General features: G+C 50.9%; 3 protein-coding genes across 6 annotated transcripts in view; 2 read left to right on the forward strand and 1 right to left on the reverse strand.

The window, feature by feature from the left end:
• The first annotated feature begins 426 nt into the window (after nucleotides 1–426).
• On the forward strand, nucleotides 427–5,479 carry THPO (thrombopoietin). Of its 4 annotated transcripts, XM_082839124.1 has the most exons (7): nucleotides 427–524; nucleotides 1,854–2,028; nucleotides 2,264–2,391; nucleotides 2,683–2,769; nucleotides 4,267–4,434; nucleotides 4,674–4,754; nucleotides 4,871–5,479. In XM_082839124.1, exons 2-7 carry the CDS (start codon nucleotides 2,016–2,018, stop codon nucleotides 5,252–5,254), a joined length of 861 nt encoding a protein of 286 aa, XP_082695250.1. In that variant the 5' UTR covers nucleotides 427–524; nucleotides 1,854–2,015; the 3' UTR covers nucleotides 5,255–5,479. The 4 variants fall into 4 exon arrangements, with proteins under 4 accessions (XP_082695250.1, XP_082695248.1, XP_082695249.1 ...); XM_082839122.1 differs by having other exon boundaries at nucleotides 4,674–5,479; XM_082839123.1 differs by having other exon boundaries at nucleotides 4,686–5,479.
• A 3,811-nt stretch (nucleotides 5,480–9,290) lies between these two features.
• Nucleotides 9,291–13,170, reverse strand: POLR2H (RNA polymerase II, I and III subunit H). Its single transcript, XM_082839507.1, has 5 exons — nucleotides 12,950–13,170; nucleotides 11,647–11,730; nucleotides 11,469–11,562; nucleotides 10,587–10,670; nucleotides 9,291–9,657 (listed from the first exon to the last, which is right to left on the reverse strand). The coding sequence occupies exons 1-5, from the start codon at nucleotides 13,020–13,022 to the stop codon at nucleotides 9,540–9,542; spliced, it is 453 nt and encodes a 150-aa protein (XP_082695633.1). The 5' UTR covers nucleotides 13,023–13,170; the 3' UTR covers nucleotides 9,291–9,539.
• Nucleotides 13,171–15,096: 1,926 nt separating this feature from the next.
• Nucleotides 15,097–15,607, forward strand: part of CLCN2 (chloride voltage-gated channel 2) — a gene marked incomplete at both ends in the record, with an annotated part of 12,847 nt that continues 12,336 nt past the window's right edge. Inside the window, one exon of the mRNA XM_082839933.1 lies at nucleotides 15,097–15,171. Coding sequence (XP_082696059.1) covers nucleotides 15,097–15,171 — 75 coding nt within the window. The remainder of the gene's footprint in view (nucleotides 15,172–15,607) is intronic.

The following is a 15,607-nucleotide window of genomic DNA, read 5'->3' on the forward strand; positions in this document are numbered from 1 at the left end:
AAGCAAGAGTCCTAGTAGATTTTAGCAGCAGGTGTGGTGTCCAGGGAAAAGAAATTTGGACAGCCAGGAATTGAGAGACCCACCATTCTAAAGCCAGACCTCCGTGCCGCTTCCTCAGGGACAAAAGTGTCCTGCCAGAATCCTCCTGGAAAAAACCTGTTTCCCTCCCATCTTCTCCCCCAACCAGGTCCCAGATTTCCCATCTCCTAGGGAAAGACAGATCCCCCTGTTCAAATCCTCGGTGTGGTGTGCGTGGGTGGAGGATCCGGGGCTCCGCTAGTGAACCATGGTCCAGGCAGGGGCTCCAGGTCCTGCGCGGGTGGGAGGAGAAGGCGTCACTTCCGGGGGCCATTGCCAGTGTCTAGTGGCTCCCTGCTCTCTGATTGGGCAGAAGTGGCCCCGGGCAGGCGTGTGACCCCACTGCCCTGGAGGGGCTATGCCCCAGCGCCACCTGTTTTCCTACCCATCTGCTCCCCAGAGTGCCGCCTGCTCCGCACCTGGGTCCTGGAGCCCTTCTCCACCCGGTGAGTGGCAAGCAAGATTTGGAGTTACGTGAGGGTAGGAAGGACAGGAAAGAGGAATTGGGCTCTCTGCTGGGGGAGGGGCAGGCAAACTGGAACCTGCAGGCACTGACCTTTGTCGAGAAGAGTGTAGCCTTCCCAGAATGGGAGGAGCAGGACAGAGCAGGGGTAGGGGGTGGGGTGCTGGGTTCTGAGGGACTGATCACAGACTTGGTGGAAGACAGCACGGTCGCGGCTGGCCCTAAGGAAAGGGGACATGGTCCCAGGGAGAAAATAAGAAAGGAGGTGTTTTTTTGGACTTAGGGAACATAGCACCAAGCTGGACGCAGCCCCAATCCCCATTCTTACCCAGTCATTCCTAATTAGCTCACAAGGTTCTGAATCCTGGGGCTGGGGAAGCTGGGCCAGGCAAGCCAAGGCACCCTTGTAATGGGAGGAGGGCTCATGCATGTTGACAGACCTACAGGAAATCCCAATATTGAATCAGGTGCAGGCCTCTTTGCACAACTTGTGAAAGAAGGAGGAAGCCATGTGTGGGGTCCTGCAAAGGAACCGGAAGGGGTCTGCAGAGGGGGCAGGGAGGAAGGTGCAGGCTAGGAGACAGATATGGTTGGTGTCTAAGGCAAGGTAAGCCGTGCAAGGTGGGCATCATCTCACCCAGCCTGTGCTCGTTCCTGGGCAACTTGCTTCAGGAAGGAAGTTCCAGGACTGTTAGCCCATCTCCTCACCTTGGATAACCCAGTATTTCAGAACTTAGAATGCAAAGAAAAACTCCAAGAGGCTTTGTATGTTGGGGTAAATAGAAAAAGAATGAGAGGTTAATTTCTCCTACACCACCTTCTCAATCTTTTAATCACCGACCTCTAGTAGTTAAGTTTCGTTTTTGCCCAATTTCCCTCCTCAACCCCACTCCCCAAGCTATCCCTGAGCACATTGTACATGTTTGCTAGCTCCTTGTCCTGGCCCTGTATCCCATTTCCAATCTCTTCTCCAGGCTTGTGCCACAATACTTCCCTTCTCTATCCCCATCCCAGATTTTCTCCAACCAAACAGGGTTGCTCAGCCTTTGAGGCCAATTAGATGTGTGTGTATATATCCTGTCCTGCAGCTCTCGGCAGGGGGCAGGGGCACCAGAGCCACATCAGACGTCCTGAGGAACCCTGACAAAGAGGAGATGCCGTACGCTACCTTCACAAGATGATGTGGGAGCAGTCCGAGCTTTAGCAGTTCTAGGCTGGTCAGCATCTCACACCCTCCCAGCATCTGTTCCACCAGCCAGGCAGAGTGTTTTCCTTGAAATTCAATAATGTTCATTATTCCTGTCACTTGCAGGATAGATTCTAGGCCCTCCTCCTTGGCCCACCTGTGCCCCACCTGTGCCCCACCCCACTCTGCCCAGAAGTGCAAGAGCCCAAGCCGCCTCCATGGCCCCAGGACGGATTCAGGGGAGAGGCCCCATACAGGGAGCCACTCCAACCACACAGCCTGGCCAGAATGGAGCTGACTGGTAAGAAAACCCTCGAGAGACCTAGGGCCAAATCAGAACTTGGTAGAGGGGAAAGAGAAAGGAGATGTGCTGTGGTGCGGGGACAGGGGGGACCTCAATCTCCCAGGAATAAGGCCTCTGAGAGGCAGATTCCGTGGATTTCAGGTCTGGGTCCTAAGTGGGAATTCCTGGACCACCACCCAACAATGATTTCTTCCTTATCCGCCCCTTTCAACCTCACCTCTCCTCATCTAAGAATTGCTCCTCGTGGTCATGCCTCTCCTAACTGCAAGACTAACTCTGTCCAGCCCGGCTCCTCCTGCCTGTGACCCCCGACTCCTAAATAAACTGCTTCGTGACTCCCATGTCCTTCACAGCAGACTGGTGAGAATCCCCAAGCACTCTCCCCGCTATCCACCTAACTGGTGAGATACCCTGACTCCTATCACTTCCTCTCATTCCCTCCGATCACTACTCTTCTAATATTGTCTTCAGTAAGACCACCCCCCGCCTAATTACCACCCCTTTACAAGGGTTATGGTTTACAATCAAACCCTCTCTTAAAAGCTCTAGTCTGGTTATATTTCATGGAAGCCTGTCCTGGTAATTGGGCCACCATAACCCCCTCTATTTCAGCGCCCTCTCCACCATCCCCCCACCAATCTTTTTCAACAGAGCCAGTGCCCAGACGTTAACCCTTTGTCCACACCCGTCCTGCTGCCTGCTGTGGACTTCAGCTTGGGAGAATGGAAAACCCAGACAGTAAGAAAGCCATCCTTTCCCTTGGTTTCCCGAATCCTGTCTTCATGTGTCTCCTACTGATTCCCATGGATTTTTCAAAATTCCTGAGCTCCCTAAAAAGATCTCACCTTCAGCTTGGCCACCCTAACCCAACATACATTCTACTAGGGGGATATCCTCTGGACAAGATGATGGCTTGTGGTCCACTACATAAAACAGAGTCAAAGTTGATCACCATGAAAAGCTGGATAGAAGTCTCTCATGGCCATGCTTTTGACCTATTTCTGTTCGGTCTTCTTAAGTTGGTGTGAAGAAGCAAGACTGATCTGTCATCCTCAGATGACACAAAACTGGGATGCACAGCTAAAATAACAAAAAACAGAATTAAGGTTCAAACTGCTAAAAGGCTAGGTCAAAAACAAGGTGAAATTTAACAGAGATGTATATAAAATTCTAGATGTGAAAAGTAATTGAATAAAATCCTATTCCAGCTTTCAGGCCACAGTGTCCCTACGTACCTCATATAAACTTCTAGCCCTAGTACTTACTCTGAAAAGGACCTGGGAGGGTTGGATTGACCCCAAACTTAGCATTGTAACAACATTATTGAAGTAGCTACTTAAAAAGGTAGGGATCATAGGTGGCTTTAGATGTTTAACATCCACATTGTAGAAATATTCCTAAAAAACTCTGAGTGGACTGCACTTAAACTACTGCACTGAGTACTAGCCATCCTCTTTTAGAAACATGCTAATTTACTCAGAGGGACCATATTAAACTAGCATGTTTCCAAAAGGAGGAAAGCAACCTGAACAGTGAGAGGTTAGAAAATATGTTATGCAAGGAATGGTTTAAAAAAATAATAAAGCTTGTGTGATTAGCTTGGAGAAGAGTGTCAGTCTTGTGGTAGAGCATGAAGTGCTTCAGTCTGAGACTCACTCAGGAAACCTACCAGGAGGGAGTGCGGCTTAGAAGGTCAGCTCCTCTACCCTCAAGATCCCTAGAACTCCCTTGCTTCCCTCAGGTCTTCTGGGGGATTGGGACAGGGAGGAAGTGTAATTGCTAGTGATCCCTTGTAGCTCTAGCTCTGCCATTTATCAGCAAGCCCCTTCCCTTCATCTTTATAATCTTTATGATGGTCTTATATCTACATTAATTTTTTTTTAATCATATGATCCTGGTTTTGTAGCAGAAAGAGTAGATTTGCAGCACTAGAACCAAGAAGTAAAAGCTATAATAGGGCAGATTTCAGCATAATGTAAGAAAAAAAAAAAAAGAGCTTTTCTCACTGAAATTACATGTGAGACCAGGCTGCGTTACTGGACACTGGCGTTATTCAAGCAGAGGCTGATGACCAATTGTCGGGAGACTGAAGGAATTCCTGTACTGGGTGGGACCTAGGTCCTGTCCAATTCTCAGCTCCTATGATTCATTCTGCTGGCTACTCTTACAGGCTCCCCACCCGCTATTAGCATACCCTTTGAAGCTGTCCGTTTCTCTCTTCCATCTCTTTCCCAGGAACAGACCAAGGCACAGGACGTTCTGGGAGCCTCGACCCTTCTGCTGGAGGCAGTGATGGCAGCGCGGGGACAACTGGGACCCACTTGCCTCTCATCCCTACTGGTGCAGCTTTCTGGACAGGTCCGCCTCCTCCTTGGGGCCCTGCAGGGCCTCCTAGGAACCCAGGTAAGTCCCCAGTCAAGGGAACTATAGAAGCTGTCTGTCTTTTCTGACTCGGTCCCCTCAGAAGACCTGAGGGAAGAAAGGGGAATTTTAGAAATCTCGAGGGTGGAAGAGCTGACCTGCTAAGGAGTGCTCCCTCCAGCCACAAAGCCTGGGTTCTGGTACCTTATCTTTCCCACATAGACAGGGAGGCATGATATCTGGCCCAGGTCTCTGGCCTCAGGCCCATCCTCTGCCCTCAGCTTTCTGCGCAGGGCAGGACCACAGCTCACAAGGATCCCAGTGCCATCTTCCTGAGCTTCCAACGACTGCTCCGAGGAAAGGTGCGTTTCCTGCTGCTTGTAGTGGGACCCACCCTCTGTGCCAAGCGGGCCCCACCTACCACAGCTATCCCGGGGAACACCTCTCCATTTCTCATACTGAACAAGCTCCCAAACAGGACTTCTGGATTGTTGGAGACAAACTCCAGTGTCTCAGCCAGAACTACTGGCTCTGGACTTCTGAACAGGCTGCAGGGATTCAGAGCCAAGATTCCTGGTCTGCTGAACCAAACCTCCAGGTCCCTAGACCAAATCCCTGGACACCTGAGCAGGACACATGGACCCCTGAGTGGAATTCACGGACTCTTTCCTGGACCCACACCCAGGGCCCTAAGAGCCCCGGATATTCCTCTGGAAACTTCAGACATGGACTCCCTGCCACCCTACCTCCAGCCTGGAGAGTCTCCTTCCCCAGCCCATCCTCCTCCTGGACAGTACACACTCTTCTCTCCTTCACCCACCTTGCCCATCCCCACGGTCCAGCTCCAACCCATGCTTCCTGACCCCTCTGCTATCACACCCAACTCTACCAGTCATCTTCTAGCTGCAGCCCACTCTCACTTCCGGAATCTGTCTCAGGAAGAGTAAGGTACTCAGGCACTGCCGACATCAGCATCGCCTCCCAAGTACAATCCCCTTACTCGGAGGAGAGGCCCTGGGAGACAACTGCAGCTATACAGGCATACCTCATTTTATTGCGCTTCATTTTATTATGCTTTACAGATACTGCATTTTTTACAAATTGAAGGTTCGTGGCAACCCTGTGTTGTCAGATGATGGTTAGCATCTTTTAGCAATAAAGTATTTTTGAATGAAGGTATGTACATTGCTTTTTTTTTTAGACATAATACTATTACAGTTAATAGACTACAGTATCATGTAAACATAACTGGGAAACAAAAAAAAAAACCAAAAAATTTGTGTGACTCGCTTTATTGTGATATTCACTTTATTGTGGTGGTCTGGAACTGAACCTGCAATATCTCCGAGGTATGCCTTTACCAGATTTCCTGCTTTCACCTGAAACCCAAAGCCCTGGTGAAGGGAGACATGCAGGACAGAAAAAGTATAATTTTTTTACTACATGCCATAAAACTACAAAAGCTATTTTTTTTAACTATTAATAATGTTCACCAGAGCAGTTAGTTATCTCTGGTCTATCTTCTGCACAAATTTATAACTTACTATTTCTCTGTATACTCTTTTTCATATGATAATTCTGCAAAGGTCTGGCCTGGCCTAGCTTCTGAACAGAGGTAGGGCTTATGACAGAAAAAAGCTTTGGTTTTCTGCTCAGAACTAAGGTTAGTCTCTTTACCCCCTTTATTATCATTCTTAATGGGGCTCTGATCTCCTTTTCTTAGGAGATCCTTACTCTTGAGAAATGAATACGAAGTCTCTCAGAAAAACAGTTCCTAAGCAATAGACAAAACTGAGACTGTATAAAGACAGAATAAAGGAGAGGACCCAAAAGCTACCTGCAAAGCGAGGGGAAGATGTTCTTCTCATGGGCAACAGATCCCCCCTCCCTGAGAAAAAGCTAACAGGAAGCTTTGGAGAGCCTTACAGGTAAGGCTGTGCAGACGGGTCAGTCAGACAAGATGAGACCTGGATGTGACAGCTGAGCAAACAGCCAGCACTTCAGCAGCTCAGCAGGAAGCTTCACCAGGCGTGGGTTCCTGCCTCCCTCCTGTGGAGGTCAGGGGGAAATGCAGGAAGTGGCTTGAGTCAGTCTCCTAGAGCTCACACAGCAGGAGGGACAAGCACAAGTCAAGTGCAAGTTGAAGGCTCTTTTCCCAATTCCCAGAAGCGTATAGTATCTAAAAAGCAACCCTGTGTGACACCATAAACTCTGCCAGGGGATCTCTGGAAAAGAAGCCCAGGCTTATGAGCCTTTCTGAATAAATGCCACCATCGTGCTTGGGAAGGTTTATATTGCCCCAAGCACTCCACTGCAAGGTCAACGCTACCTCCAGAGGTGTCTGTAGGAAAACTAATGGAAGCTTTTTCCTCTCCCACCTCAACTCCCCAAAGGACAGGAAAAGTTAGCATGCAGGTAGAGGAGCCAGAAACCTAGGGCTCCAAACACTACCACAAAACCCCAGGGTCATTAAAGGCATTCCAAAACAGTAGAATGAAAGCCAGTATGTCAGGAAACTTATGCACATTATCTTCTTTAACACTCACACATCTCTATAAGGTAGGTATTATCATCTCTGCTTTACGGATGAGGAAACAGGCTCAGAGAAGCCCGGCAAGTTCCCAATGGTTTCACAGCCTGTGAACAGGAAAAGAAACACCCTAGGATGACTTAGTCTGGAGCCCATACATTCCCCAGTGTGGTGCACTGTCCAGTATATCAGTCAGTGACTCTATTTATTGGAAAAAATTTCCAAGTCCTTAGGGAGTACACATCGACAGTTAAAGAGTTCTGAGTAGAAAACCAAAGTTCTTGGTGGGGTGACCAATTTAGGCATCTCCAGGTGTCTCCCCCCACCACCCCATGGACAGAACAGTTGCCATGGAGAAAAAGTCAACAAATGCACCAAGCTCAGAGGTGTCGTCCAAATCTCGGATGGTGTCAGTTTCTGCGTGGGAGAAAATCAGTTCATCCACACTACAAATTCCAGCATGGAGTCAAGAGAATAGTAAGTGGAAATTTTAACTTACTGAAATATTAAAGTAGGTTAAATTTAATGATCAAATGAAACATTTTATGGCACATGAAAGCCAGCACCCAGTACAAGAGATGCCAAAGGGACCAGAGACAAAGAATTAAGGGTTTTCAGACAGTCGGCTGAGAGACAAAGATGGCAAAACTGCAAGAAGTAGGTAGCCAGAAAGTTCCAGCCATCCAGTACTGGCATTTGACTTACCCTAGGGCAAACGTAAATAGCCCATGGGCTTCTCCAGTGGGAACTAACTTGCCTCTACTGAGCATCTAACCCATTCCCAAATCATTCTATCGGGCTGATTCAGTCCCTTCTTCCCTTTACAGAAAAGACAAAAACCTGTTACAACGAGGACGCTCTTATCTCTATTCAACTGTACCCCAGTTCTCTTTCTTCTGCCACCCCACGGCAGCTAGGACAGTCTGCTACACTACCCCGCAAACTATTAGATACCCTGCAAACTGTTATCTGTAATTAGGTTCTCCCTTCTCCAACCTAAATCCATCCTTCTCCAACCCCTACAAAAAAATTTGACTGCACGGAAGAGGTTCTAGGATTCTATAAAAATTCATCCCAACTCCCACTTCATCTCCTACTTCCCTCTCCCCTCACCCCCACCCCACAGTAAAGCAAAAGAAATACCTTTTCCTCCCCCCTACAGAGGCCATTCATTTTCAACCCATTTCCCTAAATACTATTTCTAACACCTCCTGTGAAGACCTGAAAATGATGGGGAAGGAAATACCCCAGGCATCCCAGCAGGAGGACCAACTCTCATGGCAAAAAAGGGAGATCAAAAGAGACAACAACTGGGCTTCCCTGGTGGCGCAGTGGTTGAGAGTCCCCCTGCCGATGCAGGGGACACGGGTTCGTGCCCCGGTCCAGGAAGATCCCACATGCTGCGGAGTGGCTAGGCCCGTGAGCCATGGCCGCTGAGCCTGCGCGTCCGGAGCCTGTGCTCCGCAACGGGAGAGGCCACAACAGTGAGAGGCCTGCGTACCGCAAAAACAAAAAGAGACAACTACTTAATACACACTTATGATCTTTCTGGATTGTTACCCTGAACTTCCCAGGGGAAATCAGAGTCTCATGTACTGTCTGAGACCTCAAATGCCAGGCTGAAGACGCAGCTCCGATGCTGGAGTCCTTGTAAGCATCGCCATTTCCTCAACTTTGTTCTTCCCCCACTGATAAATTAGTGACTGCCGTCAGACTGCTGTATTGTCCCAAGCACTGGCACTGAACTGCCAAACCTCATTGGTATTGCTGCCCTGTCTACTTCACTGGTCTGTGAGGCAGCTCCCTGTTCAGTGTCACTGGTAAAAACCACCACCACTTACCCTCCCTCCAGGTCACCACTAGAATGTAAAGCAGAGAGCTAACTCCTCCACCCGCTTCCACAAACACCAAATAGTTCTTCCTCTCCTCTTCAGAGTTGTGTCCCATGCATGTGTCGAAAAGCCTCATCTCAAAGCTTCCATAAAAATGACGAACATTTCCAGGCTATGCAAGCAACTCATTCAAGTCAACGTGATCTGACTTCCTGAGAAACTGAAAGTGTTAGAAGAACACGAGCAGAGCTCCTTGCCTATTCAGGATTCTATGCCAAATGGGTGGTGCCCTCAGGAGCCAAAAGCACAACACTCTCTCTCCCAGACAGAAAATCACATTGGAGGATAGATATTGGGGGTAGTCAGCTAGGAGACGGAGATAACCCTGAACCCCGATACCAAAAGGTTGGGACAGATCCTACATTGACATGTGACCATCTGGCTGTGGGCCAGAAACATAATATACCATAGGCAAACTGGAAAAAATGATTTTAAAATAAATGGAAAAAACTTTGCTAAAGAAGAGGGGAAAAGAGTCTGAAAAAGTAAACTTTAATTTAAAAAATCATATACATGAAACAACTTCTGATTCATTTTAAGCTCTCCCACTGGGTCTTCTGCAGGCAAGTCAGTTTCCCATTGAGTCCAGACCTCCTAAAGATGCACCCACAGTGGCCAGAGAGCCAGCCCCTCCTGAACAGGTGAACAACAGCAACTGCTACTCGGGCTTGAACGAACGTCCATGACGTGCGTGAGTAAGCAGCAAGGCTGGCTCCCTGGGTGGTTCAGAAGGCCAGTTTCTTCATCAGCAGATAAACTCTGGAATCCACTTCAAATCCATGCAGATTGTTGGCATCACCCTGCAGCCTCATGAGCAGGCCCCCATAGGACACGTAGGCAGAGCTGAAACAGAAGACCCAGTCCCATGAGTCTGAGCTCCATAGCAACTGTTACTCAGCAGCTCTCCAACCCAACCTAAGAAAAAAAAGGCATCCTTCTCGAGTATCGTCATCAGGAACCAAATTGTTCTTTATATCGGCAAAAGTGGAAAATACTCCGTGCCCAGAATAAAGGAAATGGTCAAATCAATTAAGATATATCCATTTACTGGAATGGTATATAGCTATTAAAATGTTTAGGAATAGCTTAAAATTGACATGGGGGAACATGTTTTACATAACATTAAGCAAAAAGAACAGAACAAAACATTGTAATAAACAACATGAGCTCAAAGAAAAAAGTACAGAGAAAAAAAAACCCTAGAACATTCAAGAATGTTTATGTAAAAGATTCCCTCTGGTTATAGAATTATAGGTGACTTTTTTCCTTCTTCACGTTACTTCTCTGCTTTTCAAATTTCTTACAAAGGGCACATGTTGTTTTAATAAGATTTTAAAGAAAAGAAAAAAATAGTTGGGCAGAGAAACCAAAGAACTAGGGATTGGATTGCAGTGTAGCAAAACATACACATACACACACACACACACACACACACACACACACACACACACACACAAAGGCCTAGCAGTTTAATCACTTACGCTGCATTTAGTTCTTGGAGAAGTAACCTTCCTTGGCATTTCACACAGCTAGATTACCAGTTTCTTATTTGGACCACCAGGCCCTGAGGTCCTGACAGAGGGCAAAGTGAGCAATCTACATTTCAGACTGAAAATTGTTCCCAAAACAGTTTCTTTCCGGGTCCCAGCTAGGTCTGAGGTGCTTGGGGAAAGAAACCCAGGAAGCCTGAGCATGGCCCAAATTTTCAGAGCATAGTCCAAATTCTCACAAAAGGGAGGGGGCGAGGGCTCTCACAAGGCCGTGGAACTTACAGGCGTGTTGCTGCTTCAGTAGAAGTTTCATCTCCCTCAATCCTGTACACTTTCCCATACATTACATACTCAAATTGGTCAGCCCTGTGGAACAACAGTGGCAGTTATTCTTAAATGTAGTTAACAACAATAAGAGGCCCTTTAAAAATGGTAACTGGTAACTAAGTGCCAGCATCATAACAACAGGCACTTTCCAAACATAATGTCATTTAGTCCTCAGAGTAACCCTGTGAGCTGGGTATGACCATCGATATTTTACTGATGAGAAAACTAAGGTTGAAAGAGGTTAAGGTTGGACTTCCCTGGTGGCGCAGTGGTTAAGGATCCCCCGCCAATGCAAGGGACACGGGTTCGATCCCTGGTCCAGGAAGAGCCCACATGCTGCGGAGCAACAAAGCCCCATGCGCCACAACTACTGAGCCTGCGCTCTAGGGCCCACATGCTGCAACTACTGAGCCCCCGCTCCCTGCAACTAGAGAAAGCCCAGGTGCAGCAACAAAGACCCATCGCAGCCAATAAGAAAAAAGAAAAAAAGAAAGAGGTTAAGGTTATTCAACAAATAAGTGGTAGGGCTGAGATGTGAACTGAGTGGGGCTCGAAAGCCTCTGCATCACACCAAACTCCCTCCCAAGACACAAGGCCCACAAAGCCTAGGTCATTCAGTGGTCATTTCCTCTGCCATCAAAAAGCTACAACTCACACTGTAATCACTGCTTTGGATAAACACCTGAATGTCTGAATTCTTAAGTGCAGCAATTTCCTTAAGGTTACATAGATTCTGCTGATAATCATTTATTTTATGAATTAAGTAAGGTCTTTCTATACCACTTATCAACTTAGTCCTCAGGCATATTTCAAGTACTCCCTGCTCCACTCCCTCACCTGGAAGGCCTATCGTCTGTAGGGTTGTATTCACCATCATCCAGAGTACCATCTTCATACAAAGTACTGGCTATGACCAACCGGAACTTGTCACCTGAAAAATAACAGCAGCATCAGAGGGTGAAGAACAGCGGAAATGGCAAAAAGCCTCCTGCTGTTGTTTATGTTCACTACTTACCCAAGTCTACAGGGTAAATCTGAATGTTTACATCTAATATGAGGTCCATCTTGAAAGATTCACTCTCACAATGCAGTCGAGACACTGGAAGGAAACAGGGAAAGAGTGGCAGAGGTCATTGCCTGGCCCAGGGCAGACCCTACAGCGCAGGGCAGACTCCTACTTTGTGGGGGCTGGATGCAATAGAATACTCAATCTAACCCAACCTGTATCCACTGGCCTCTCGTAGACGTGCAGGCTCAATCAGACCCACATATGCAGGGACTTCCCTGGTGGCGCAGTGGTTAAGAATCCGCCTGCCAATGCAGGGGACACGGGTTCGAGCCCTGGTCTGGGAAGATCCCACATGCCACAGAGCAACTAAGCCCGTGCACCACAACTACCGAGCCTGTGCTCTAGAGCCCATGAGCCACAACTACTGAGCCCTCGCGCCTAGAGCCCGTGCTCCGCAACAAGAGAAGCCACCACAATGAGAAGCCTGTGTGCAGCAACGAAGACCCAACGCAGCCAAAAATAAATTAAAAAAAAGAACCACATATGCAAGAAGGAAAGGGGACACAACCTATGGCAAGCGGACAGAATCCCCAGAAAAAAATCAAAGATCCTCTGGCAACAAATAATATCCAGGTTCTAGGCCTACCTAGGTGGTTAAGAAACAACCTGATTTGGGGCAAGTTATTCATTCATCCAAAGGTTTTATCTTTCTGTGCCAGGTGCTCTGCTAAGGGGATTATCAACTTGTGTAAGAACTGGGTTTTGTCCCAAAAAACATCCCAGTCTCTAGGCAAAAGAAAAGACACCAGACAATTATTGATCAATGACAGAATAAAGAGTTGTACACTAACCAGTCAACTCTAACTCCGAGAGGATTTCACAAAGAACTAAAGACTCTGAGGGCGAAGGGCTCTGTGGTCGGATTATTCGCTGTACAGCCTTGGGTGGGTTGCTTTGTCTCTCAGAGCAAAATGAGTAAGACACCACCTACCTCATGGAGGCTCTTGAAAGGAATACGTAAGATAAAGTTTGTGTAAGGTGCACAGTACAGCGCCTAGCACAGAGTGGGTAGCGATTAGAAAGATGCCCGGAGAAAAGGCCATCCAGGCACTGGGCACAGCTTGTGTGAAGCCAGGGAGAGCCCGGAGTCTCCGTTTCCTCATCTGTAAAATGTTTCCTGAGAAAGGTCCCTACGCCAAGACCTGCCGGTAGGGGTAGGCTACGTGAAATGGGTGGACGAGAGGCCCAGGGGCGTGTCCCCGAGGAGATTAGCCCCTTCCCCCAAACAGCCCCTCCAAATCTTACTTACCTCGGTCAAACTTTTTGCCCTCCGGGTCAATGTCTTTTACATCAAAAATATCCTCAAACAGGATGCCCGCCATGGTGAGGGGGCCACGAAAATAGCGGAGGGGCTGAGCGCCCGACCACGACGACTAGGGGTACGCGCACCCCGTCGCGTGGAGGTAAAGAGGAGAAAGGAAAAGGCAGCGCTTCAAGAGCGGCGGCTAAGAAATAGAATAACGCATGCGCACGGACAAAAGGGAACGCGGCCACTTCCGCCACCTAGCTCTCGGGGCTTCTTAACTTCCGCCCCGAACGATTCTTTCCGAGAGGCTGCAGTATTAAGGGCGGGTTTCAGGTCCAAATAACTCCGCCCCGGGCGGCAACACGATAGGTCCCACCTCCGGCCGAGGCGGTGTCTTGTCCGGCTCTCTCCAGTGGCTCTCCTGCGCCCTCTTCAGAAGCCAGGTCAGGAAGACTGGAATGCTTGGGGGCCTACCCAAGCCAGGGACCTTGATCCTTGGCCCAGAGAAGCCCGGCCCGTACCCTACCGTGCCCGTCCGCCTGACCGCCGAGGGCACAGTCCGTGCGAAAGGCGAGCGGAGAAGAACCCCGCCCCCAGGGCGCTGGCCCGGCAGGTCTCAGGACCCAGCCCCTCCAGCTGGCAACCAGGCCGGCCCGGGCCGGCCCGGGCCGTCTCGGCCCATATGGCTGTCACCTGAGCCGGGTCCGTCCAGTTTGGGAATTGCCATGATGTCACCATGGGAAAGAGGAAAGCCTGCATCGTCCCCACCCCTACTCTCTTCCCTTACACCGCCCCTTCAGCAGGCATTAACACCCACCCACTGCCCTCCTTGAGCACTGCCCCTTAAGCTCGGTTCTGCCCTTTCCCCCCCGCCACGACCCTCTCCTGGACAAGCTCTCCTATGTGCTCCTTCATCCTGACACAATCCTCTCCTACGGATACCACCTCTTCCTTTACATTGCCCCTTCCTCTAGGGTGCCGGCTCTCACACTTCCCCCTTCCTGGACACTGCTCCCTCCTCCTGGGAACCCCGCTGCTCCCACGTGCCCCTTCACCCTGGTGCTGCCTCCTCCGGCACACTGCCTGTTTCCTGGACACTGGCACTTCCCCCTCACACTATCTCTGACACTGCCCATCCACCTGTGCTCACCCCACCCACTGCTCTATCCTTCTTCGGACCCTTACAGAGAACGCAGAGCGCAGAGCGCCAGCAGGCCGTTCCCCCTTGGCGGCTAGACGTGAGCAGCTACTCGGATTTCTCCTTGGGCCCTGCCAGGGAGAAGCGACCTCTGTCCCCCCACGCCCGACTCCCAGGCACCTAGACCTCCCTTCCCTCTGGTCTCACCCCTTCCCGTTCCCTCTCCACCTCCACCCCCGCACAAGCCGAAGGCCAAGTTGCTCCAAGTACACCTACCCTCGGGGAGCCGCGAAGAAGGCAAAGAGAAAGGAAGGGGATGAGAGAGACCGAGGGTCCCAGTTCCAAGCACTCCCCTTCTGGCCTAGCGTCCCCCTCCGAGTCCCCCCAGCTTTGTTTCTCACCCCCGACGGAGTGGAGGGGCCCTGCCAGGCCGGTCTGAGCCCTTGGCCCCAGCGAAGAAGCAAGAGAGGACGCCGCTCCTGAGGGATTGGGCCTGAAAGTCTGACTTAGACGGCTCGGCAGCCCCCGGCCCCAGGCCCTACAGAGCCCCGGAGAGTCCCGCCCCTCCCGGCCGGGCGCGGAGAGCCACAGACCCCGCCCGGCCCCTCCACGTGCCAGTGGACCCGCCCCCGCCCTGGCCCGGGCGCCGCTCTCAACCACCCGCCTCGGCAGAGACTGGGTCCGGGCTCACGCGTTCCAGGCGCCCCCTGCCGCCCCTCCCGAGCCAGGGAGGCGGCCCCAACGCGGACCCCGGCCGCGTTGGGCCGGCTCCCTTAGATGGGCCGGCGGGCGGAGCAGCACGGTGGGTACCGCCCTCGGCCCGCCCGCCGAGGCGGGGACGAGAGCGGGAGGTTGCGCCAGCGGCGCCCGCCTGGGGCCCGCCGCACTCTGCACTCGGCCGCCCAGGCTACGGGGACAGGACGACGGGTGTGGGCGCGGGCTCTGCGGGCCGGGAGGCGAGTCCGGGCCAGAGCCCGAGCCGCGGCGGGAGGCCAGAGGGCTGTGAGCGGAGATGGCGGCGGCGGCGGGGGCGGCGGCGGCGGAGGAAGGGATGGAGCCACGGGCGCTGCAGTACGAGCAGACCCTGGTAAGTGAAGCCAGCAGAGCCCTGAGGAGTGTGCTCCCGGACCGCTGCTCCTGGTTACCCGTGGAAGCGCGAGGACGCGGACGGGGGCGGGGGGGGGGGGGCTACCCTAAGCCCGCCCCAGCCCTCTGAGCTGGGGAAACTGAGGCTCGAGGGCCTGAGAGCCTGGAGTACTAAAGGGTGAAACGCTGCATGCAGGTTTCTGGCTGAGGCTGGGGGCCTGCAGACGACAAGGACTTCAGGTGCCTGTTCCAGGTGTCCTTCCCTTTACTCCCCCCACCAACGTTTTCTTTGCTCCTCCCCACTGCCACTTGGGTCCAAGTCTCAGCGCCCTACTACCCCTTCCCAGCACCACTCACATGCTTGAACTTTCTCTTTCTGCACTGAGTCTCCACCATCTGAGACATTCCTTCTGTCTCCACTATGGGCATGGCACTGC

The sequence above is a fragment of the Leucopleurus acutus genome (assembly GCF_964270905.1).
Source record: "Leucopleurus acutus genome assembly, chromosome: 5".
NCBI lineage: Eukaryota > Metazoa > Chordata > Mammalia > Artiodactyla > Delphinidae > Leucopleurus > Leucopleurus acutus.